Source organism: Balaenoptera borealis (genome assembly GCF_965194805.1).
Source record: "Balaenoptera borealis genome assembly, chromosome: 1".
Classification (NCBI taxonomy): domain Eukaryota; kingdom Metazoa; phylum Chordata; class Mammalia; order Artiodactyla; family Balaenopteridae; genus Balaenoptera; species Balaenoptera borealis.
Window position 1 is genome coordinate 138,614,985 of NC_138860.1, and position 26,340 is coordinate 138,641,324.

General features: G+C 37.1%; 1 protein-coding gene across 6 annotated transcripts in view; it reads right to left on the minus strand.

Moving 5' to 3' along the window:
* Window positions 1-26,340, minus strand: part of RAVER2 (ribonucleoprotein, PTB binding 2) — a 144,593-nt gene that overhangs the window by 13,036 nt on the left and 105,217 nt on the right. For all 6 annotated transcript variants that reach the window (XM_082357260.1, XM_082357256.1, XM_082357258.1 and 3 more), the window contains one exon: window positions 25,180-25,316. In XM_082357260.1, the coding sequence (XP_082213386.1) occupies window positions 25,180-25,316 (137 nt within the window). The remainder of the gene's footprint in view (window positions 1-25,179; window positions 25,317-26,340) is intronic.

A 26,340-nucleotide genomic window follows, 5' to 3' on the forward strand; every position in this document is an offset into this window, starting at 1 on the left:
AGAGAAATGCAAATCAAAACTACAATGAGGTATCACCTCACACCAGTTAGAATGGGCATCATCAGAAAATCTACAAACAACAAATGCTGGAGAGGGTGTGGAGAAAAGGGAACCCTCTTGCACTGTTGGTGGGAATGTAAATTGATACAGCCACTATGGAGAACAATATGGAGGTTCCTTAAAAAACTAAAAATAGAATTACCATATGACCCAGCAATCCCACTACTGGGCATATACCCAGAGAAAACCGTAATTCAAAAAGACACATGCACACGAATGTTCATTGCAGCACTATTTACAATAGCCAGGTCATGGAACCAACCTAAATGCCCATCAACAGACGAATGGATAAAGAAGTTGTGGTACATATATACAATGGAATATTACTCAGCCATAAAAAGGAACGAAATTGAGTCATTTGTTGAGACGTGGATGGATCTAGAGACTGTCATACAGAGTGAAGTAAGTCAGAAAGAGAAAAACAAATATTGTATATTAACGCATGTATGTGGAACCTAGAAAAATGGTCCAGATGAGCCGGTTTGCAGGGCAGAAATTGAGACACAGATGTAGAGAAGAGACATATGGACACCAAGGGGGGAAAACTGCGGTGGGGTGGGGATGGTGGTGTGCTGAATTGGGCGATTGGGATTGACATGTATACACTGACGTGTATAAAACTGATGACTAATAAGAACCTGCAGTATAAAAAAAAAAAAACTAAACTTTCATTGGGTTATTTGTATGGAAATATGTTAATATAAATGTTTCAGACATTAAAAAAAAAATGTAGCAAGTGACAAAGAAGGTCATTATCAAAGATAGGTCAATTTGGTCAGAATGGCCATCATCAAAAAATCTACAAACAATAAATGCTGGAGAGGGTGTGGAGGAAAGGGAACCCTCTTGCACTGTTGGTGGGAATGTAAATTGATACAGCCACTATGGAGAACAATATGGAGGTTCCTTAAAAACCTAAAAATAGAACTACAATACGACTCTGCAATCCCACTACTGGGCATATACCCTGAGAAAACCATAATTCAAAAAGAGTCATGCACCAAAATGTTCATTGCAGCTCTATTTACAATAGCCAGGACATGGAAGCAACCTAAGTGTCCATCAACAGATGAATGGATAAAGATGTGGCACATATATACAATGGAATATTACTCAGCCATAAAGAGAAATGAAATTGAGTTATTTGTAGTGAGGTGGATGGACCTAGAGTCTGTCATACAGAGTGAAGTAAGTCAGAAAGAGAAAAACAAATACCATATGCTAACACATATATATGGAATCTAAAAAAAAAAAAAAAAAAATGGTCATGAAGAACCTAGGGGCAAGATGGGAATAAAGACACAGACCTACAAGAGAATGGACTTGAGGATACGGGGAGTGGGAAGGGTAAGCTGGGACAAAGTGAGAGAGTGGCATGGACATATATACACTACCAAACGTGTAAAATAGATAGCTAGTGGGAAGCAGCCGCATAGCACAGGAAGACCAGCTCGGTGCTTTGTGACCACCTAGAGGGGTGGGATAGGGAGGGTGGGAGGGAGGGAGACACAAGAGGGAAGAGATATGGGGACATATATATATGTATAACTGATTCAATTTGTTATAAAGCAGAAACTAACACACCATTGTAAAGCAATTATACTCCAATAAAGATGTTTTAAAAAAATACAAAAAAGTTTAAAAAAAAAAGGTCAATTAATCAAAAGGATGTAACAATTGTAAATATAAGCCCAAAACAGAAGCACCTAAATATATATAAAGCAAATATTGTGAAGGGAGAAAAAAATAGCAATACAATATCAGGGGACTTGAATACTCCACTTTCAACAATGAATCATTTGGCCAGAAAAATCAGCAAGGAAACATTGGACTTCAACTACATGTTAGACATGATGAACCTAAAGGACATAACACAACATTCCATCCAACAGCAACTGAATACACATTCTTCTCAGATGCACATGGAATTTTCTTTAGGATAGATCATATGTTAGACCACAAGTCTTAATAAATTAAAAAAAATTGAAACCCTATCTAGCATCTTTTCCAACCATGATTGTATCAAAGTAGAAATCAATTGCAAGACAAAAACTGGAAAGTTCACAAATATGTGGAGATTAAACAACATGTTCCTAAATAACCAATGGATCAAAGAAGAAATCAAAAAAATACTTTGAGACAAAAGAAAATGGAAACAAAACATAGCAAAACTTATGAAATGCAGCAAAAGTAGTTCTAAAAGGGAAGTTTATAGTGATAAACAACTACATGAAGAAAAAAAATCCTGAACAGCTATCTTTACACCTGGAAGAATTAGAAAGAGAGCAACAAACTAAGCTCAAAGCTAGCAAAAGGAAGGAAGTAACAAAGATAAGAGTGGAAATAAATGAAATAGAGACTAAAAAGACAACAGAAAAGATTAATGAAACTAAGAGCTGGTTTTTAAAAGAAATAAACTAGACAAACTTTTAATTAGACTTACCAAGAAAAAAAGAGAACTGACATAAAGGTATAAATGAAAAAGGAGATATTACAACTGATACCACAGAAATACGAAAGATCATAAAGACCACTATGAATACTTATATGCCAACAAGTTGGATAACTTAGAAGAAATGGACTAATTCCTAGAAACAACCTACCAAGACTGAATCACAAGGAAACAGAAAATTTGAACAAACTACTAGTAAGGATATTGAACCAGTAATCAAAAACCTCCCAACAAAAAAAGTTCAGAGGGCTTCCCTGGTGGCGCAGTGGTTGAGAGTCTGCCTGCCAATGCAGGGGACACGGGTTCGAGCCCTGGTCTGGGAAGATCCCACATGCCGCAGAGCAGCTGGGCCCGTGAGCCACAGTTACTGAGCCTGCGCGTCTGGAGCCTGCGGTCCGCAGCAAGTGAAGCCGCGGCCCGCGCACCACGATGAAGAGTGGCCCCCGCCTGCCACAACTAGAGAAAGCCCTCACACAGAAATGAGGACCCAACACAGCCATAAATAAATAAATAAAATAAATTAAAAAAAAAAAAAAAAGAGTTCAGAGACAGATGCCTTCACTGGTGAATTCCACAAAACATTTAAATACAAATTAATACCAATCCATCTCAATATCTTCCAAAACACAGAAAAGGAAAGAACACTTCCAAATTCATTTTACAAAGCCAGCTTTACCTTGATACCAAAGGCAGACAAAGACATTACAAGAAAAAAAATTACAGGCCCATATTCCTGATGAACATAGATGCAAAAATCCCCACAAAATATTAGCAAACTGAATTCAACAATAGTTTAAAAGGATCATACACCATGATCAAATTGGACTTATTCCAGTAGTACATGGATGGTTCAATACCCACAAATCAATAAACGTGATATACACATTAAGAAAATAAAGGATAAAAATCATATCATCATCTCAATAGATACAGAGAGAGCATTTGACAAAATTCAACATCCATTCATGATAAAAACTCTCAACAAACTGGGTATTGAGGGACTGCACCTCAACATAATAAAGGCCATATATGTCAAACCCACAGATGACAACATACTCAATGATGAAATGCTGAAAGCTTTTCCTCTAAGATCAAGAACAAGACAAGCATATCTACTGTCATCACTTTTATTCAACATAGTACTGGAAATCCTAGCCAGAGCAGTGAGGCAAGAAAAAGAAATAAGAGGCATCCAAATTAGAAAGGGAGAAGTACAATTGTCACTGTTAGCAGATGACATATTATATTTAGAAAACCCTAAAGAATCCACCAAAAAACTGTTAGAAATAATAAACAATTTCAGTAAAGTTGCAGGATACAAAATCAATATACAAAAATCAATTGCTTCTCTATACACTAACAATGAGCTATCCAAAAAAGAAATTAGGAGTACTTAGGAATAAATTTTACCAAGGTTAGAAACTGTACACTGAAAACTGTAGGAAAGATGACACAAATAAATGAAAAGATAGTCTGTGTTCATGGATTAGAGGAATTAATATTATTGAAATGTCCATACTACCCAAAGCAATCTACAGATTCAATGCAATCCCTATGAAAATTCCAATGGCATTTTTCGTAGAAATAAATAATCCTAAAAATTGGAACCTGAAAAAACCCTAAGTAGCAAAAGCAATCTTGAGAAAGAAGAACAAAGCTAGAGGCATCATTCTTCCTGATTTCAAACTATATTGCAAAGCTACAGTAATCAAAACAGTATGATACAGTCATAAAAACAGACACACAGATCTTGGAACAGAATAGAGACCCCAGAAATAAAACTCATGCAATATGGTCAATTAATTTATGACAAAGGGGCCAAGAACATACAATGGGGAAAGGATACCTCTTCAAGAAAAGGTGTTTGGAAAATTGGATAGCCACATGAAAAAGAATGAAACAGGACCACTTTTACAAAATACTCAAAAGTCAACTCAAAATGGATTAAAGACTTGAAATGTAAGACTTGAAACCATAAAGCTCCTATAAGAAAACATAGCAGGTAATAAGCTACTTGACATTGGTCTTTGCAATGATTTTCTGGATTTAACAGCAAAAGCAAAGGTGACAAAAGCAAAAATAAACAAGTGTGATTACATCAAACTAAAAAGATTCTGCACAGCAAAAGAAACCATCAACAAAATGAAAATTCAGCCTATGGAATAGGAGAATATATTTGCAAACCACATATCTGTCAAGGGATTAATAGCCAAAATAGTCTTGGAACATACACAACTCAATAGCCAAAAAAAGCCACAATTTAAAAGTGGGCAAAAGACCTAAATAGACATTATTCCAAAAACAAATACAGCTGGCCAACAGATACATAAAAAATACTCAGTCTCACTAATCACCAGGGAGATGCAAATCAAAACCACCTCACACCTGTTAGGAAGTCTATTATAAAAAAGACAAGAGATAACAAATGCTGGCAAATATGTGGAGAAAAGGGAACCCTGTGCACTGTTTGTTGGAATGTAAACTTGTACAGCCACTATGGAAAACAGTATGGAGGTTAAAAATCGAACTACCGTATGATCTAGCAGTCCCACTTCGGAGCATATTCTGATTTCCTTTGGAAACAGAATCATTAACTTGAAGAGGTATTTGTACTCTTACTTTCACAGCAGCATTATTCACAACAGCCAAGGTATGGAGAAAACCTAAGTGTCGACAGATGAATGGATGAAGAAAATTTAAAAAATGTGGTGTGTGTATAGTAATTTGCATTTTTCTGTGTATATATACATACATGCATGCATGCAATGGAATATTATTTAGCTTTAAAGAAGGAAATCTTGTTATTTGTGACAATATGGATGAAACTGGAGGGCATTATGCTAAACGAAATTTTTTTTAAAACAAAAAAAGAGAAAGTCAACCTCATGGAAACAGTAGAAAAGTGATTGCCAGTGGCTAGAGGGTGGGGGAAATAGTACAAGGCTAGTAGAATAGCACAAACTTTCAGTTATAAGATGAACAAGGTCTGAAAATCTAATTTATAACATGGTGACTGTAGTTGTTAACACTGTGTTGTACAATTAAAACTTGCTGAGAGTAAAACTTACATGTTTTCATGAATAGAGTTAATGGATGCATTAATTTAGTCAGTGAGGAGACCACTTTCACAATGTACATGTATATCAGTATATTGCTGTATACTTTCAATAACTTACAATTTTATTTGTCAGTTATACCTCAGTAAAGCTGGAGAAAATAATGAAATTTAAAAAAAACCAAAAGGATGACAGAAGACTGAAAATCACAAATCCATCTATCTTGGTACTTTATTTCGATGTGGTCTAATATTGTGACAATCCAGTAAAATCCTTCTTCACATAACATTTAAAGGAATGCTTCACAAAGTGAAACAGATTAGCAAAGAATTTGGTTTTAACTCTTGTGTCAAAATTTTTCCTGGTAATAAAGTATATAAATATATCTGATGTTTGCTCTGAAATAATGAGAAAGGGCATAGGTGGCAGTGAGGATGAAAGGAGCCTGGCTGTGAGGTGATAAATCATTAAAACTGGGTTGATGGGTGCAAGAGACTCCACCCAGTTCCAGTTCAAGATGGGGATGCAGGTGGATCCTGAACTCATCTCCACCCACAGACACACCGAATCTACAGCTACATATGGAGCAATTTCCTCTGAAAGAAACCAAAAACCTAGATAAGTGACTCCTACACAGTGAGCAAATGAGAAAAAAAAACACATCAAAATGGGTAGGAGAGGCTGAGATACTATCTCACCATAAACCCCACCCTCAGAGCAGCAACCCACGATTGGGAGGGAATTCACAACCCTGAGCATCTCCCTGAGAAGTGAAAGGTTTGAACCCCAATCTGGCACTTCAACATTTTTAAATTTATTTTTTATGGGAGTATAGTTGATTTACAATACTGTGTTAGCTTCTGGTATACAGCAAAGTGATTCAGTTATTACATATAATATATATGTGTGTATATATATATTCTTTTTCATATTCTTTTCCATTAAGGTTTATTACAGGATATTGAATATAGTCCCCTGTGCTATACACTAGGACCTTGTTGCTTATCCATTCTGTATATAATAATTTGCATTTGCTACTCCCAAACTCCGAATCCATCCCTCCCCCACCCCTCTTCCCCCTTGGCAACCACAAGTCTATTCTCTATGTCTCTGAGTCTCTGTTTCATAGATCGATTCATTTGTGTCATATTTTTTTTTTTTAATTTTATTTATTTATTTATTTATGGCTGTGTTGGGTCTTCGTTGCTGTGTGCGGGCTTTCTCTAGTTGCGGTGAGCGGGGGCTACTCTTTGTTGCCGTGCGTGGGCTTCTCACTGCAGTGGCTTCTCTTGTTGTGGAGCATGGGCTCTAGGCACGCGGGCTTCAGTAGTTGTGGCATGTAGGCTCAGTAGTTGTGGCTCACGGGCTCTAGAGCACAGGCTCAGTAGTTGTGGCACACAGGCTTAGTTGCTCTGGGGCATGTGGGATCTTCCCAGACCAGGGCTCGAACCCATGTCCCCCTGCATTGGCAGGCAGATTCTTAACCACTGCACCACCAGGGAAGTCCTGTGTCATATTTTAGATTCCACATATAAGTGATATCATATGGTATATGTCTTTCTCTGTCTAACATACTTCACTTAGTATGATAATCTCTAGGTCCATTCATTCTTTTTTATAGCTGAGTAGTATTCCATTGTACACATGTACCACATCTTCTTTATCCATTCATCTGTGGATGGACATTTAGGTTGCTTCCATGTCTTGGCTATTGTAAATAGTGCTGCTATGAATATTGGTTGGCACTTCAACTTATAAGACCTATGTCTGAGAGACAAGCCCCCAAAATATCTAGCTTAGAGATCCAATGGGGCTTGTATCCACAAGATCCACAAGGCTATAGCAATCTGAGAAACAGCTCTGAAAGGGCCCACAGAGTCACCCACCCCAGGGCCTAGTGCAGAGGCAGTCAACTGAAGAGCGTCCAATGTTTCTGAGAAAGAGACCTATTTCCTTATCTTAAACTTTAACCTGAGGGGCAGACATCTAATTTAACACACATCTAGGGGCCTCCTGAAATAGTCTCCAAAGTGGAGGTTGTCAGGTGCCACCTTCATATTCTCCTCTGCCTCCCTTGAGGTCACCAGTGTCTCTGAGAAAGGGCACATACCTGGTACCCTGGGTTTTGTGGCTGCTGCCCAGGGGATACCCCTTGATTGCCTGGCTCTGGTGGCCAGCAGGGCTTGTGTTCATAGGTTCAATGGGAATGGTAGCAAACAAAGAAACAGTTCTTAACTGGCTATCACCACAGGGCTCACTGCAGAGGGAGCAGACGAATGCCCATCTCCTAGTCTTCCCCTGAAACAGGCATATTTGCATATTTTAAAAACTGCTGCCTGAAGGTCTGGCTTCCAATCAGCCTGAATCTAGGTGCTGACTAAGATCCCCCCCCTGGGGACACTGACAGGTCTTGGCACACTCTCAGCTTCTGGGAGCCACTAAGAATAAAGTAGGCTGCTTGGACAATCATAGGTTCAAAAGACAGCCAAGAGCTAGGGCAGGACTGAATGATAAAGTTCATCACCTGCAAGAGGTTGCTCCTTCAAGACTGAGAGAGGTGTATATTTTATCTAATGCATAGAAACCAACACAGAGAATCAAGGAAAATAAAGAAACAGAGGAATATGTTCCAAATGAGAGAACAAGATAAAACCTCAGAAAAAGACCTTAATGAAATTGAGGTAAGGGATTTACTGTATAAAAAGTGCAAAATAACGGTTGTAAAGATGCTCGCTAAACTCAGGAGAACAATGGATGAACAAAGTGAGAATTTCAACAGAGAGAGAATATATAAAAAAGTACCAAACGGAAACCACAGACCTGAAGAATACAGGAATTAAACTGAAAAATACAATAGAGGGGCTCAACATCTGACTACGTGAAGCAGAAGAAAGGATCCGTGAACTCAAACAGGGCAGTGGAACTCATCCAATCAGAGCAGCAAAAAGAAAAAAGAATTTTAAAAAGTGAAGATAGCTTAAAGGGACTTACAGGACACCAACAAGGGTCCCAAAAGGAGAAGAGAGAGAAAGAGGCAGAAAAGTTATTTGAAAAAATGATGGTTGAAAATTTCCCTAACCTGGGGAAGGAAATAGACACCCAGATCCAGGAATCCCAGAGAGTTCCAAATAAGACAAAACCAAAGAGACTCACACCAAGACACATGATAATTACAAAGTCAAATGTTAAAGACAAGAAGAGAATCTTAAAAGCAGCAAGAAAAAAAAACAAAACAAAACTTGTTACATACAAGGGAGCCCCCATAAGACTATCAACAGAAACTTTTCAGACCAGAACAGTGGCATGATATATTCAAAGTGCTTAAAGAAAACAAAAACAAAAACAAAAACCTGCCAGCCAAGAATACTCTGGCAAAGTTGTCTTTCAGAATTGAAGGAGGGATGAAGAGTTTTCTAGACAAGCAAAAACTAAAGGATTTCATCACCATGAATCCAGCCTTACAAAAAATGTTAAAGGGACTTCTTTAAGCTGAAATGAAATGGTACCATTTAGTAACAGAAAAACATACGAAAGTATAAATCTCACTGGTAACGGTAAATATATGGTAAATTCAGAGTAATCTAATGTTGTAAAGATAGTGAAGTAGTCATTTACAAAGCTAGCATGAAGGTTAAAAAACAAAAGTTGGAAAAATAACTACAGTGATTTGTAATGGACACATAAGAGAAAGAGACGTAAACTGTGACATCAAAAACAAAACATGAGTGACATCAGCATCGTGCTGGAGTGAGACATTCCCTTTGTCTCTCCCCTTCAATCTATAACCTGTAAAACATACACAACTCAAAAATGGTGCCTCTGCCCAGTACAGCAGGATGCTGGAGAACTCCACCCATCTATGCATCTAACGGTGGGTGGATTGGAACACAAAGAGGAGGTGAGACTAGGGGAACCTGCCATCCTGCCTTCCCCCAGCCACAGGAGCTGAGCCTGCAGGCCCAGGGAACCCAGCAGCAGCAGGGGAGGCAGCATACGAGACTCCAGCCTCCCAGCCACAGTGCTGTTCACAGCCCCAGGTAACCTGGCGACAGTGGCAATGGGGGCTGTGTCCTGTCCCTTCAGCCACAGACGCACCCACAACTCCAGCAGCCAGCCCCCCACCCCTTTGCACAGCGGTGGCACCTGGAAACCCAATAACCCCTGACATAGTAGAGGGGCCTGTGACCCCGGTTCTCCACTCACCTCCCCTGCAGTAGCAGAGCCTGCAACTCAGGTCTGGGACATGCATGGCAGAAATGTCCACCACCCCAGTGCCTCAGGAGGTGACACTAGCAGCAGCAAGGCACCAAGACCCTAGAGGCACAGCAGTGACAAGGAGGGCACTGGGTGAGCGACACCTCTGACAGACAGATAGAGTGCTGACTCTCACATATAACCAGAAGCAGCTCAGGTAAGAAAATGAAAAACTTGTGCTATAGTGCCACCTACCGGAAAACAAAGGAGAGCCCGCTAATTTCTAAACTGTTGAATCATTAAAATCAAGCAAAAAGAAAAAACAAAAGTTTTACCTAAAGAAGAAAGGTGTTCATTACTTCAAATGCTCCAGCAGAGGAACAACTCACCAAGCACCGTGAAAACCCGCAGTAACACTGTATTCAAAAAAGAAAATGACAATTCTCTATAAACCAAGCAAAGTCATGGAATACTGTGATCTAACTGATAAAGAATTCAAAATAGCTCTCATGAAGAAATTCAAGAAAGTTCAATGAGCTCAGGAATAAATTAAGGAACAGAAGGAATACTTTACTAAAGAGACAAAATCTAAAAAAGGACCAAACAAATTCTGGAGCTGAAGAACTCAATAAACGAGATGAAAAATGCATTAGAAAGCATTGGAAATAGAGCAGACCTTACGGAAGAGAGAATCAGCAAGCTTGAAGATAGAAATCTAGAAATGACACAGGTAGAAGAAAAAAGAGAATTAAGATCTAGAGAAAAATGAGGAAATCTATGAGGACTATCAAACTCTTTTAGGAAGGGCCACATTAGGATAATGGGTATCCGAGAAGAAGAGAGGGAGAAGGCTGCAAAGAGTTTATTTAAAGAAATAATAGGTGAGCACTTCCCAAACCCGGGGAAGGAACTGGATATACAAGTCATGTAGCTAAGAGAACACCTGATTACCTCAATGCAAAAAAGACCTTCCCTAAGTCACATTATATTAAAACTGTCAAAAGTCAATGACAAATAATTTTAAAGGCAGCCAAGGAAAAAAGGATGGTAACCCACAGAGGAACCCCCATTAGAATACCAGCAGATTTCTTGGCAGAAACTCTACAGGCCAAGAGGAGAGTGGATATTCTCAAAATACTAAAAGATAAAAACTGTCAGCTGAGAATACTCTATCCAGCAAAGTTATCATTCAGATATGGTGAAGTAAAGGCTTTCCCAGATAAACAAAAGCTGAGGGAGTTCATCAACAGTGGACCTGCCTTACAAGAAATGTTGAAAGGATCTCTTCTGCCAGAAACAAAAAGGCAGAAGTACACAAATCTTTGAGTAGGGTGATAGAATCAGAAAATTGCAACTCTATATCAGAATGGGTTTTAAAATACTTTATTATAGCATAAAGGGGGGAAAAGCAGTAAAAAATAACTGTAACTACTTCAATTTGTTAAACTCACAACATAAAGAGGGATAATTTGAGACAACAAAAACATAAAAGGGGAAGAGAAAAAGGACGAAACCTGTATAGGCAAGTGAAGATAAGATGCTATCAGCATGAGATCAGACTGTTTTTCCTATGAGATGATTTATACAAACCTTATGGTAACCACAAAACAAATCTAGAGCAGAGACAAGAAACATAAAAAAGATGAAACTGAGAAAAACATAGAAAACCACTAAACCAAAATAGCAGACAGAAACACACAGACACTTCTCCAAAGAAGACATACAGATGGTCATCAGGTGCATGAAAAGATGTTCAACATCACTAATTACTAGGGAAATGCAAATCAAAACCACAATGAGATATCACCTCACTCCTGTTAGAATGGCTATTATCAAAAAGGCAAGAAATAGGGCTTCCCTGGTGGCACAGTGGTTGAGGGTCTGCCTGACAATGTAGGGGACGTGGGTTCGAGCCCTGGTCTGGGAGGATCCCACATGCCACGGAGCGACTAGGCCCATGAGCCACAATTGCTGAGCCTGCATGCCTGGAGCCTGTGCTCCGCAACAAGAGTGGCCGCGACAGTGAGAGGCCCGCGCACTGCGATGAAGAGTGGCCCCCGCTCGCCGCAACTAGAGAAAGCCCTCGCACAGAAACGAAGACCCAACAGAGCCATAAATAAATAAATAAATAAATAAATAAATAAATAGGCAAGAAATAACAAGTGTTGGCAAGGATATGGATAACAGGGAACCCTCATACAGTGTTGGTGGGAATATAAATTGGTGTAGCCACTATGAACAACACTATGCAGAGTCCTCAAAAAATTAAAAATAGAACTACCTTTTGATCCAGCAATACCACTTCTGGGTGTTTATCCAAAGGAAACAAAAAAACTGACTTGAAAAGATATGTGTCTGTGTTCATTGCAGCATCATTTACAATAACCAAGACATGGAAGTAACCTAAATGTTCATTGATGGATGAATGGATAAAGAAAACGTGGAATACACACACACACACACACACACACACACACACACACACCACATAGGAATATTATTCAGCCACAGAAAAGGAAATCTTGCCATTCGTGACAGTGTATGGACCTTGAGGGCATTTTGCTAAGTGAAGTAAGTTAGAAAGACAAATACTGTATGCCCTCACTTACCTGTGAAATCTAAAAGCCAAACAAACAAAAAAACAAAACAGAGCAAACCTAACTCATGGATACAGAGAACAGATTGGTGGTTGCCAGAGGTGCAGGGTTGGGGGATTGGCAAGATGGGTGATAGTGGTCAAATGGTACAAACTTCCAGTTACAAAATAAGTAAGACCTGGGAATGTAATGTATAGCACAGCGACTATAATTAATAATACTCTATTGCATATCTGAAAGTTGCTAAGAGATGAAACCTTAAAAATTCTCATCATGAGAAAAAAATTGTAACTGCAGTGATGGATGTTAACTAGACTTATTGTGGTGATTATTTCACAAAATATACAAATGTCAAATCATCATGTTGTCACGTGAAACTAATACATTATATGTCAATATAGCTCAACAAAAAAAAGAAATTCCACCCTAGATAAGGGCTGCCTGCAACAAAATTGCATGCTTACCTACTTAGCTGGAGCCTCTCCCCTCTGAGTCCTCTCTCCCCACTATCATGCCACTTCATTATTCTCTTCAGCTGCCTTCTCCATTGTAGTCCCTTTGTTGGTCTGGTGATCTTACTGCGTTTTGGACCACAGCCCCTTCGCTTCAGGTATAATGAACTTTTTTTTCTCATTAGCTTTCTTCCTCTAATAAATGATCAGTCCATTAAGTTAGCTTAATTTTGAAAAACTACCTGTTTTATAACCCAATTCATTTTTCAAAAATAAGAGGGAGAAAAACGACCTTATTCTGAGATCTGGAAATCTCACACTCTCAACGCTCTTCCCTGATTCTTCCTGCTATGTAGTATTCCATGATTCATGTCTTAGTATAAAGCAAAACAACCACCTGAGTTTTCCTCTCTTTCTATACCATACTTATTCTCAGAATCTAGTTAGGAAATTTATTAGATACTTTCATTCAAAGGATTTCCTAATTGTGCTATACCATTCACAGAAAGAACCAACTGGGATGCACGAGATCGGCAAAAAACTTCACCAAGCAGCATGGGAAACTGTAAGTAAGAAAAGGAGGGACTTACCTGGTGGCACAGTGGTTAAGAATCCACCTGCCAATGCCAGGGACAAGGGTTCGAGCCCTGGTCCAGGAAGATCCCACATGCCGCGGAGCAACTAAGCCTGTTCACCACAACTACTGAGCCTGTGCTCTACAGCCCACGAGCCACAGCTACTGAGCCCGCATGCCACAACTACTGAAGCCTGCGCACTTGGAGCCCGTGCTCCGCAACAAAGAGAAGCCACCGCAATGAGAAGCCCGTGCACCACAGTGAAGAGTAGCCCCTGCTCGCCGCAGCCCAGGAGCAGCAATGAAGACCCAACGCAGCCAAAAATAAATAAATAAAATTAATTAATTTAAAAAAAAAGAAAAGGAAATGAAAATGAATGTCATTGTAGCCCACATGATACTGGGAGAAAGATAATTCTTCTAATACACTCTATCAAAGATATCTAACTTTTAGTGCAAGGACTGTTGGATTAAATGGGAAATGATAGTTGATTAAGATTTTTGTTGTTGATTAAGATTTTTGAAACAAAGTTCAGTGTTCTGGGAGAAATAAATTGCTATCAAAGAAACATCAAAAAGGAGAAAATAAAACCACAGAAGTGGGAAAGGTATAAAGCAAGCAAGTACTTTTCCTTCTATTTCATATTTGCAGGATATAAATATCTATTCCTTCACAGACTAACTATTGAGGGCACTGGGCTCTGCTATGGGGTTACCTAGATGAATGAAACTTGGACTGTGCCCTCCAAGTTCTCACGTCCTAGGAGGGAAAGTAAGAAAAGCACAAAACAGCATTCTAAAGGAGAATGCCACCATATAAAAGAGAAATAGAGGTGAAGTGCTAAAGCTTTTTCAGAGAAGTGAAAATATGAGTGGAGGGTTTGAGAGATATAGGAAAAGGTTTCATGGATGACATGGCACCTGAGTTAAGATTTGGAGGTGAGGTCAGATACGGACAGGAGGAGACATGGAATGACCCTTTTAGGAGAAAGTAAATGCCTGACAAAGGCAGATGGCAGGAAATCATGGGACTGTGATGGGACACCGTGGCTGGTCCATGGAAGAGAATAGTGGCAAATGAGGCTGGAAAGGCAAGCTGGCCTCAATCGTGGAGGGGCTGGAATGCCAGGCTAATGCCTGATTAATTATAAACAGGGAATGATATGTTTGATCTTGGAATTTGTAGATTAGTAAGCAGCTTCATAAAAAATGTGGCAACAAAGGAGATAGGCATTAGAAGGTCTCTCCAGGAGGCCACTGAACTTGTCCATGCTGTTAGATATATGCATGTGGGCAAACACACAGATTATATATATGTGATTCAAAATTTTGGTTAAAATTTACGAGGAATTTACAGATGAGAAAGGACAGAGTGGTATCCTTTGAAAATCTGAAAAAAACAATTTCAGTGGGCACTTATGCTTTGAAGAGGATAAAGAAAGGAAAGACGCTGAGAGAAGCTGTAATACCCTAGTTTTGCATGTCTAGTATTCAGGTAGAAATCAGATCAACCAAATAGCCAAACCATAGTACATTTGGAGAGGTAAGAATTGATAACATGTAATTTGATGATGTCCTACACTGTATCATTGACCTGTGCAGTAGGCAGGGAGGGAATTATTACCTCCACTGAAGAGATGAGAAAACAAAAGCTCAGAAAACTTACGTGGCTTGGCTAAAATCACAGGCTATGCAATAGTAGGGCTATGAATCCAACCCAATTTTTCTCACTTTAGTATTCTTGTCATTATTCTAATCTGCCTTATTTTTCTTTTTAACTTTTAAAAATAAATTTATTTATTTCATTTTTGGCTGCGTTGGGTCTTCGGTGCTGCGTGTGGGCTTTTTCTCTGGTTGCAGTGAGTGGGGGCTACTCTTCGTTGCGGTGCACAGGCTTCTCATTGAGGTGGCTCCTCGTTGCAGAGCACGGGCTTCAGCAGTGTGGCACGCAGGCTCAGTAGTTGTGGCTCGCGGGCTCTAGAGCGCAGGCTCAGTAGTTATGGCGCACGGGCTTAGCCGCTCCACGGCATGTGGGATCTTCCCGGACCAGGGCTCGAACGCGTGTCCCCTGCATTGGTAGGCGGATTCTTAACCACTGCACTACCAGGGAAGCCCTGCCTTATTTTTCAAAATCCAAAATTTGCACATATTTACTATGAAACCCATTCTGTAACTATGCACCTGCCATTTTATTTTTGGATTAAAAAAGAAATCCCATTTTCTTCCTTTTATTAAAGCACATCTTTTTATCTTCATGTAAATGTAGACTAACTTTAACTTCCATGTGATGGCCAAAGTTTAATACTTACAATGTATCTCAAGCTCAATTTTTAAGCTCACTTCAATAACTGAATCGAAGGCTTATTTTAAAAGTGCTCATAAGAATCTGAGAAAATGGAATCTTGAATATTCCTCAGGGAGGTTCCTTTGGGATATGTTAATGTTGAGTGTGAATTTGATTAGGCTCATCTACTACCAGTGCTAATTAAAGATATTCCTTCACCATTAATGCTCTTCTTAAAGAAATGTCACCACTTGGCATGTAACTTCCTAAATACAAAATCAAATTGGTTTTCAGAAAATTCTGCCTCTGTGTAGGACTCCTCAGTGTCACCTTCACCTTTAGCCCTACTTTATCTTTTCTAAGTCTTGTCTCGAGTGGAGTTAGATGGGATGGAAAACCTGAAATGACCAACTGCACTAGTTCATCTAAAATCTGAATCAAACCCCTAATATCCCTTTTTATAATTTCAAATCTAGCTTTTAGACTTCATACCTGAAGAAATAAGAATTAATTTGATTATCTTTTCTGCATTAAACAGTTCATTTCTAAAATTTTATTTAAAATTTTATTTAAAATTTTATTTATTTTTATTCCCGCTGTTAAAAAAATGTTTTAAAACCAATATGCTTCATTTTGTGACATTAATAATAAAACTAACAATAAAATGTCTTTCTTTTATACATATGCATAGATGTTTTCAATTTTCATGTTAACTTTTGCCTCTCAGCTACTTGCCTTTCTTCATATGAGTAATTTTAAGCCTTAACTTTCAATTTAAAGACTGATCCTCCAAAAGGTATTGTACTACATTTTAAAAAAGTAAAATTTGATCATCACCTAACCAGTTTGAGTATATCAAGTTGTACAAATTATATATCTTAGATTTAAGTATGTTTAATAATCTTTTAAAAAATCAAAACACAACATTAAAATCCCTTGAAACATTAAACATGTCAGAATAGCAATTCAAAACTCTCTTCAGATTTATTCATACTGTATACTATTCTTTTGTAGAGTTTTTTCAAACACTTAAAAGACTGATTTGGCTTCTAAACAAAGATTTTAAAGTAATGATGGTAACTTTAAATACATTTCAACCATTTGCTTTCCTTAATTCTAGTTTTTAGCAAAAATCATTTTTTAATGTACTTCCCAAGTTACTGTCTAGAGCTAATATAATCTGTGGTTCCATAGTTACTGGTTAAAGTAGTTTGGGTTTTAAAAAATATTTCTTATAACTAGTGCTTGTCACAAGATTCTGATCTATCACAGACCACACAAAACTCTTTTTGGCAAGTCTCTCTGCATTATTTGCCCATTAGGTGGCAGCATCAGGCGCTATATTAAAGGACTAAGCATTGCCAGGCCTTTTTGTTCATGTTTTTGTTTTTGTTTCCTCTTCCCTCATCATACCATCTCATCATACATTTTGTGGCTGATTCCCCAGAACAGGTAGTCAGCTTCCTGGCAGGAAAGATCCCTGTAACCAAGGGCAACAGAAGAGTACAACATGCAAGTAGACAGTGCCATCCCTAACGCAGGGCATACCAGCTACCCATTAATGGCAAGTGTCAAATGAAAACCCAAAACCACGACTTAAAAAGATATGAAATAGCTAAAATAGTCCTCACATTACTCTTTATGTTATTAGAACTAATGTCTATGTCAAACAAAAGTTACTTAAGGGACATTTTACCTATTTTACCTACATTACTAATAGGGAGGAATGTCTTGTTTTTCATAGATTATAGTTAGATGTTAGATTTAGTGTTTAATAAATATTTAATAAATTGGCTCAAAGGCTTCTCCCTTAAGGTGGGCTTCTTCCAACTGTATTACACAGATGTACCTATTTATCTCCACCTCAGAACCTGACTTTTCAAACTCCACTTGTACTTTCAAACTAACAGGATTATATATGCTATTATCACTGTGAAGAGTGTGCACAACAAAATTTCAAACAGCTACATCTATTTCTGATTTAACTTTTCTCAGTAACAGTTCAAACATTTGAGAAATGCAGTTGTTGAGAAAATAAATAACTGCAGCTCAATGGCAATTCTCACTAATTACTATAATCAACCAGAGAAATGGGAGAAGCAGCCCATTTGAAACTGGTTTCTAACTAGAACTAGATCTGGGGACTTCCCTGGCAGTTAAGTGGTTAGGGCTCTGTGCTTCCACTGCAGAGGGCATGGGTTCCATCCCTGGTCAGGGAACTAAGATCCCACAGCTGCGCAGTGCGGCTAATAAAAAAAATTAAAAAAAAAAAAAAAAAAAAAGAACTAGATCTGGAATAATTGATTTAACTCGCTTGTTTATCATTAGATAATTTTAAGATCTCTAAAACAACGCCTGGAAATGCTACCCTCTATTTAGTACAGTTAAGGCTTATGTTTTTAAATTAGAGTTCAATATTTGTTGATATTCATAGGGTTGTGCAACCATCATCACGATCTAATTCCAGAGTATTTTCATCACTCCAGAAGACACCCCCCAACTCCCACTTCTCCTGGCCCCTATAGTAACCAGTATCTGTTTACTTTCTCTAAGGATTTGCCTATTCTGGATATTTCATATAAATGGCATCATATGTGACCTTTTGTATCTGGCTTATTTCATGCAGCATAATGCTTTCAAGGCTCATCCATGTTGTGACAAAGATCAGTACTCCATTCCTTTTATGGATGAGTAATACTCCACTGTACGGATATACCACACTTTGTTTATTCATTCACCAACTGATGGACATTTGGGTTGTTTCTCTTTTTGGCTGTTATAAATATGCTGTTATGAAGATTCATGTACAGTACTGGTTTATATGTAGACATATATGTCCATTCTCTAAGGTTTATGCCCTAGGTCATATGGTAACTCTGTGCTTAACATTTTGAGGAACTGCCAAAGTGTTTTCCAAAGCAGCTGCACCATTGCACACTCCCCTCACCCCTAGCAATGCATGAGGGTACTAATTTCTCTCCATCCTCCTCAACACTTGTTATGGTTCACTTTTCTTCATTCTTCCTATCCTTCAGACTGGATAATCTCAACTGACTTATCTTCCAAATCTGTTGGTTATTTCTTCCACCTATTCAAATCTGCTACTCTGCCCTAGTGAATTTTTCATTTCAATTATTATGCTTTTCAAATCTAGAATTTCTATTTGGTCCTTTTTTATAAGTCCTGTTGCCATATTGATATTTTCTATTTGGTGAGACACTGTTCTCACATTCTTTTAGTTCTTTAGATGAGGTTTTCTTCCATTCTTTGAACATATTTACAATAGGTGATTGAAATCTTTGTCTAATAGGTCCAATGTTTGGGCTTCCTTAGAAACAGTTCCTATTGGTTGCTTTTCCCACTGTTTATGAGCCATACTTTCTTATTTCTTTGCATGTCTCATGATTTTTTGTTGAAAACTGATATAATGTGGCAACTCTGGAAACCACTTTGTACTCCCCCTTCAAAATTTGTTATTGCTGGTTGTTTAGTGACTTTTCTGAAGTAATTATGTAAAGGGTGTATCCTTTGTTGTGAGTGGTAACTGAAGACTACTCCATTAGCTTAGTGGTCACCTAATGATTCACCTAACACCTGGAACCAATAAGTCTCCGAGACTTTGCCATGTGTGTGTTGGGCCAAGCCTTCAACACTCAGCCAGGCAGCCGACAACTCTGCCTTAGCCTTCACTTCTGCAAGTGACAGCTTAGGGCCTTCTTGGGTTCTTCCCAAGCACGTGCACAATCCTACATGTGTGCATGGCCTTGTAAGATTCCCAGGATACGTCAGAGCTTTTCAAAGGCCCTGTGGATATCTCATACCCCAAGTTTCCTTTAACGCTTTTTGGTTAGCCTATTTTTTGCCCCAAATATTATCTAGCACCTCAGGCAGCCACAAAGTTAAACAATTTCCTCTAGATGTTTTCAACAAACTCCCCTGAGGGCAAGCTCTGAGTCAGGTCAAATGAAAATAGCCTTGCAAGTGGGGTCCTTCCTGGGAACCAGCAGAGAGGTCAAATAATAGTTCTCTGGGAAAGAGGCTTTGTGGAGCTCCAACCCTTTCTTGCCCACACTGGTGGATACCAGCTTCCTGGTTTTTTACTATGATTATGGGCTGTTGAAAAGAGACAGGAAAACAGGAATTGGATTGGCTAAAAGACCATAAAGCTAGCTGTTTTTACCAATATTCAGACATTTTTCTTGACTAAATACTCCCCTGGTTGCTTCATGCCTTTAGCTAATATCCAGAGTTCTGTAAAAGTTTATTCTGATCATTCCTGCCTGCATTATTGATGCCTTTATGGAGGAGACACTGTTTGAAGGTTCTTATTATGCCATTTTGGTTGATGTTATCTATGGCTTGGATTTTCCATGTAAGCCTATGATACATTGCAAATTAAATTTAGAGTGTGAGGCAAGAGTCAGCGTTCATGTTTTCCAATATTGATAATCAGTTGTTCTAACAATATTTGTATTTTTTACCTATTGGACTGTTTTGAAATTTGTGTCCAAAATCAATTTACCATTTAAGTATGGGTCTATTTTATTCTACTGATCCATTTGCCTATCATTATGCCAACACCACACTGTCTTGATTACTATGACTTTATAATAAATCTTGAAGTCATGTAGAAGAAGTCCTCCAATTTTGTTCTTTTATGTAAAGATTGTTTTGGGTAGAGTAATTCCGCTGCATTTCAATATAAATTTTAAAAGTCAGCTTTCCAATTTCTATTTTAGAAAAAGGCTGCTGAGAAATTCATTGAGATTGCACTGAATCTATAGATCAATTTGAGGAGAAGAACTGACATCATACCAATACTAAGTCTTCCAATTCATGAGCATGGTATAGCACTCCATTCATAGGCATCTTCTTTAATTTCTCTCAGCATTGTTTTATAGTTATCATTGTAGAGTTTTTACAAATCTTCTCTTAATTTATCACTATGTATTTCATGTTTGGTGCTACTATAAATGGAAATTCTTTTTAAACTTTATTTTCCAACTGTTACTGCTAGTACGTAGAAATACAATTCATTTTTGTATATTGTCCTTCTATCTTGTGACCTAGCAAAGTTTACTTATTATATTTAGTGGTTGCTTTTTAGATTCTTAAGGCTTTTTCATGTAAACAGGCATGTCATATGCAAAGAGAGACATTTTTACTTTTCCTTTCCTATTTCATACCTTTTTTTAAACCTTGTTTCATTGACTAAAACCTCCAAGTTTATGTTGTTGAATAGAAGTGGTAGAAGTGTACATTCTTGCCTGCTCTGACAATCTCTCTGTTTTAATTAGAGGATGTAGTAAATTTTCACTTAACTATCATTATCATTCAATCAAGGTTTACCACTTATCTATTTGTTTTCTATTCATCCTAATTAGTGATTTTCCTTTCCTGACATTTTTTTTTTTTTGGTTTAATCAAATGTTCTTAGAATTCCATTGTAATTAAACTGTTGACATTTTAGCTATAATTTTTGAATTTTTTAATGGTTGCTCTATGGATTACAATATACATTCCATAACTTATCACAGTCTACTCAAGAGTTAATATTTTTCTACTTCAGGTAAAATGTAATTACCCCACAAACAATTTCATTCACCTCATACTGTCCTTTGTACTATTGTTGTCAAATGTGTTATATCTACACACATTACAAGCCGTACCATGCAATGTTACAATTTTGTGTTTAATTAACTTTAATAAATAAATTAAGAAAAGAGAAAATATATAGTCTTTTTTATTTACCCACACAGTTACCAGTTGTTTAATCACAATTATACTCAGTGAGGGGCAACCTAGTGGGTGCAGTACAAGGATGTTGCTAAACATCCTACAACGTAGAGCACAGCCCCACTGAAACAAAGAATTATCCAGCCCAGAATGTCAACAGTGCCAAAGTTGAGAAACTGGCTTGAGATAAGATGCATTATTTTTATCTGATGGCTTTCAAGATAATTTCTTTATAACTTTGGTTTTCAGCATATTAACTGGAGTGCCAACATAATATTTTGTTTTTATTTATCCTGCTTTGCAGGGGAGTTCTCTGACTCTGTTCAATCTGTAAGGTTTTTAAAGTAAACATGGGAAATGTTTTATCGTTATTTTTTCAAATATTTTATGCCCAATTATCTTTCTCCTCTCCTTCTGGGACTCAATTACACTTATTTTAGACTGCTTTATATTGTCCCGTAGGTCCCTGAGGATCTGTTTATTGGTTTTCAACCTCTTTCTCTCTGTTCTTCAGACTGAATTATTTCTTTTGATTTGTCTTTATATTAATTGAACCTTTTTTCTTGCTTTCTCCAAACTTCTACTAAGCCCATCCAGTGTATTTTTTTTGGTGGATACTGTACTTTTTAGTTCTAGAGTTTCTATTCTTTTTTAAGTTTACATTTCTTCCTGAAATTCCCCATCCGTTCATTTTTACTTTATTTCCTTTAAGTCCTGTTTATAATAGTTGTTTTAAGTCTTTGTCTACTAATACCAACATCTGGTTCATCTTGGGGTCAGTTTCTATTAATTGCTTATCCCCTTAATTGTGGGTCACATTTTCTTGTTTTTTCAACTTTCTAATTATTTCTGTTTACTGAACATTGTGGATGATATATTCATAGATACTATGGATTGTATAAACCTTCCTCTGAAGGCTGTTGATCTTTTCTGAGAAGGAGTCAACTTTTATGAACTCAAACTCCAAACTACCTCCTCTGTGCTGGAAAGGAATTGAATCTCTTCATGGTTCTTTAGCCTTCCATCTGGTGTTTGACACCAGGTCCCCTGGAGTCTCCCTCACACAAAGTTCAAAAGTCAGTCAAGTGTATTTGGGCTGAGTTTACACAGAGATTTTTCTGAGATTTCCCCCTTACTTTCCAGCCTTGCTAACAGTCCTGAGCTCTGTCCTCTGACTCCATCAGCTGGTAAGACTGCATCTTTCTGCATAGACTGGCAGTGGGGTAGGATGGTGTTAGGCAAAAAGCCACAGAAACATAAATCTCATCCAATGCAGTTTTCCTCTTTCAAGGACTGGCTCCCCTTCAGTTTCTGCCTGCTTTTGGTAATTCTTCAGGGCCTTCAAATGTTTTTGTTTCATATTTGATACAATTTTAATAACCGTTATCTGCAGGAGGGATAATCTGATACAAGTAGCTTCACCAATACTAGAATGCCAATTAGGATTTTTAAATGTGATAGTTTTATTGGAAATAAAGAGTATTATATCCATCTATATTTTGACACAGCCATCTCTCCTAATCCTCATGCACAGTTGCTAGTACAAAGCAAACAACCAAACAGTTTCTATAAGACACTACTTTCATGCCTGAAGAAATTTCTCCATGGTATAAGGAAAATAATGTGGATTTTGAAATCAGAGAAATCCTTTACTAACTGCATAAACTTGAAAGATTATTTACCCCTTTATGCTTTTCCACTTGTATTATGGAAGTGGTCATTTAGATATCACAAGATTGTTAAAAAGATCAAATGTTTATATTACAAAGCATACAGCAAATGTTGAAAACAAACCTTGGTTTCTTTTCCTTGGACCTTTTCCTGCATTCTAACAGTGGAAATAGAAGGAATTCCTAAAGCATGACCAACTTTTACTAGTTATTCAATTAGTAACATTTAACTAAGTTTAGGTTATAAGGAAAGAACACAAGGAAAGAAAACAAATCTCACTTTATGAACAAGCATGAGGAAACAGCAGGGAACGTCCAAGGAGACACTGAATCAAGAGAGGATGCACACCTCCACAATTTCTCTGGTTAAGCAAGTGCAGAGGCAGGAGGAAGGCTGGCAATGCAAAGGCATCTTTATCACAGAATTTCTCCATGAGTAAATGGGAAAGGTCTTTCTATGGATATAAGTATATAATAAAACACAGTAATCTAACAAGCAAAACTGCTAGTGAGAAAAGCAACACAAATTTCAAAAATGAAAAAGTATAAAAATAACTTTTAAAGCTTAAATCACACATTTAACTGTTTTTAAAAATTTATTGTGCTTCCTCTTGTTTATGAAAGTAAATTTTGTTCCTTGTAAAAAAAAAACCAAAAAATTAGAATTGCACAGGACTATATTTTATAAATTTTTAAGATTAACAATAGATTATGAAAATTTACCATGTGTTTACACATTGTTTTACATGATTTTTAATATCTGCATTATATTTCCTGATATAAATATGACATAATTTGTTTATTCAGTCTTATAGATTGTTGGAAATTTAGGTTGTTTCTAATTTTCACAACTATAAATTATTTATAAATGATTTTACACATCTCTGATAATTTCTTTGCCTTTTGTCACTTGTAAATATAATCAGCATATAACTAATGTTCTCATCTAAGTCATTACTTAAAATGTTAACAAATAAGGGAACAAAGATGGAGTTTTATGAAACAGAGAAGAAAATGCCTTCCAAATTGCATCAATTCATGATTACTGTTCCTTAAATATAGGTATGTTACTATCTAATTACATCATCTTCCAATTTATATTTCTCCATCTTTTCCACAGGTATATAAGAGACCTCATTATATCCAGCTTTACCATTTCTACAGAATCCATTTGACCTGTGTTTCTAGTATCCTATCATAAAAGCATAATCAGGCATCAACTGTTCTAAGTGAATTTGCATAGGTTTTCTTTTCTAAGTTTATTAGAGACAGGTGAAGCCAACACAGCTGCTCTAAGAAAAGCAAAGTGGAGGTATTGCTCCCCCAGACAGGAAAGAGCTGAGAAGGTGACTGCTCTGAGAAATAAGAAAGAATCAGAATTGTTAATTATAAGACTCTCATGATTACATAATCATACACTACTAACATGATATACACTCTTAGCTTAAGCCACCAAGAATAAGCTGAAGAAGAAAAGGCCAAAGCGAAATGGACATATTTAAGTAATGACAAAGTGTGTCCTTTGAATGTAATACTTTTAATGTTATTGATTGACTGATTGTTTTAAGAGTTAGCATAATAGTGCTAGTTATGATCATGTCTCTACATACACAAGCGGTGGGGAAGAACAGAGGCATTTCCTTGGGTTTCTTAGTCAGGTCTACACTGGTGTAAACCAGAGGTCAGCAGAGTTTTTCTGTAAAGAGCCAAAGAGTAAATATCTGATCCTGTGGGCCACACAGTACCTGTTGTAACTACTCAACTCTGCTGTTGTAGCACAACGCACCATAGACAACATGCAAATAAATGGATGTGGCCGTATCCCAGGAACACTTTATTTACAAAACACGTTGTGGGCTGGATTTGGTCTGTCATTTGCTCACCACTGGTGTAAACAATGCAATGTAAATATCTAGGCAAAATCATACTTAGCAATCTTCTGAACATGTCCTAAAATTCCAAATGGCAAGCAAGAAATATTGTATAGATCAGTGCAATTTTAATTCCTTATGATATTACAAGAATCACATTTTCATATCCAGTGAATTCAGTATATAGTTGAAGCAATTTTTCTATATATCATCAAAACCTGAGAATCATGTACCTGTGCATAATCACCAAAAGGTTGAGAGTAAGCAATGCACTTCTCCAATGTGTGTTGCGATTCATTTCCCTGAGAGATTGCATCCAGAATGTTGCTTGCAATTCCAGTCTTCTGTAGAGTGATTTTACTTGCAGGGGCTTAAGGCAAAATCAATACATATATTTCAGTTAGGTTGTTTTATTATAAATTACAGAGTACAAAACCCGTTAATTCAGCATATTCTCGAATAGAACACAAATTTTAGTTTGCCAGTAAATATCTACATTTATTACTCCTGAGGGAAAAATATATAGTATGTGATATTGTCTCGTTTGTTTAAAACAACGAAAATGGAAGCCTGCCCTATGGGTAAATGATCTTGATGGAAACATTTAAAAGGTATATGTCTAATCTCTGAAATAAGGCATATGAAATGTAAATTAACCATTCTTATTAATGCAATAGTTGTAACCATCAATTTTTAGATCAGATAAAAATACAGTAGGCATACCAGAAGCACATTAAATTTTTTTCTGGCTTTAAAAAATTTTTTAATTTTTAATTACAAATTAATTAATTAATTACAAATTAATGTTTTGGTTCAAGAGGATACTTCATAAAATACAAAGAATGTATATCAAAAACAAAATTTATCTTTCACCTCTTTTCATTCAATTCTATTTTTTTCCCCAGAGGCAACAGTTTAGAACTAATTTTCTCAGATTTACTTTATGCATTTACACATTCAAATACATGCATATAAGAATACATAGCTTTAACTAAACATAAATGGAATCATTCTATGCACACATTTGCTCCTTCCACTTAACTATTTGCTTTAGAGATCATTTCATATTAGTACATGTAGCACTCCCTCAATTATATATTCCATTTTATGACAAACTATTTAACCATTCCCCTATTGATGACCATTAAGGCACTTTCCAATGTTTCACTATTGAAAACCAATGTTGTAGTGAATATCTTAGTGCCTAGAGCACACCACACTTGTGATTTTCTCTTAAAACTATATTTGAATTAATAGTTTTAATTTACTAATTGAAGGCCTGAGGAGGCCCTCTAAAAGAGTAAATGAGAATTCCACTTCTGCCGATTATTAGTAACTAACATATTGGGGGGTATTTGGCAAATACTCTGGCTATATTAGATTACACAGAGGTT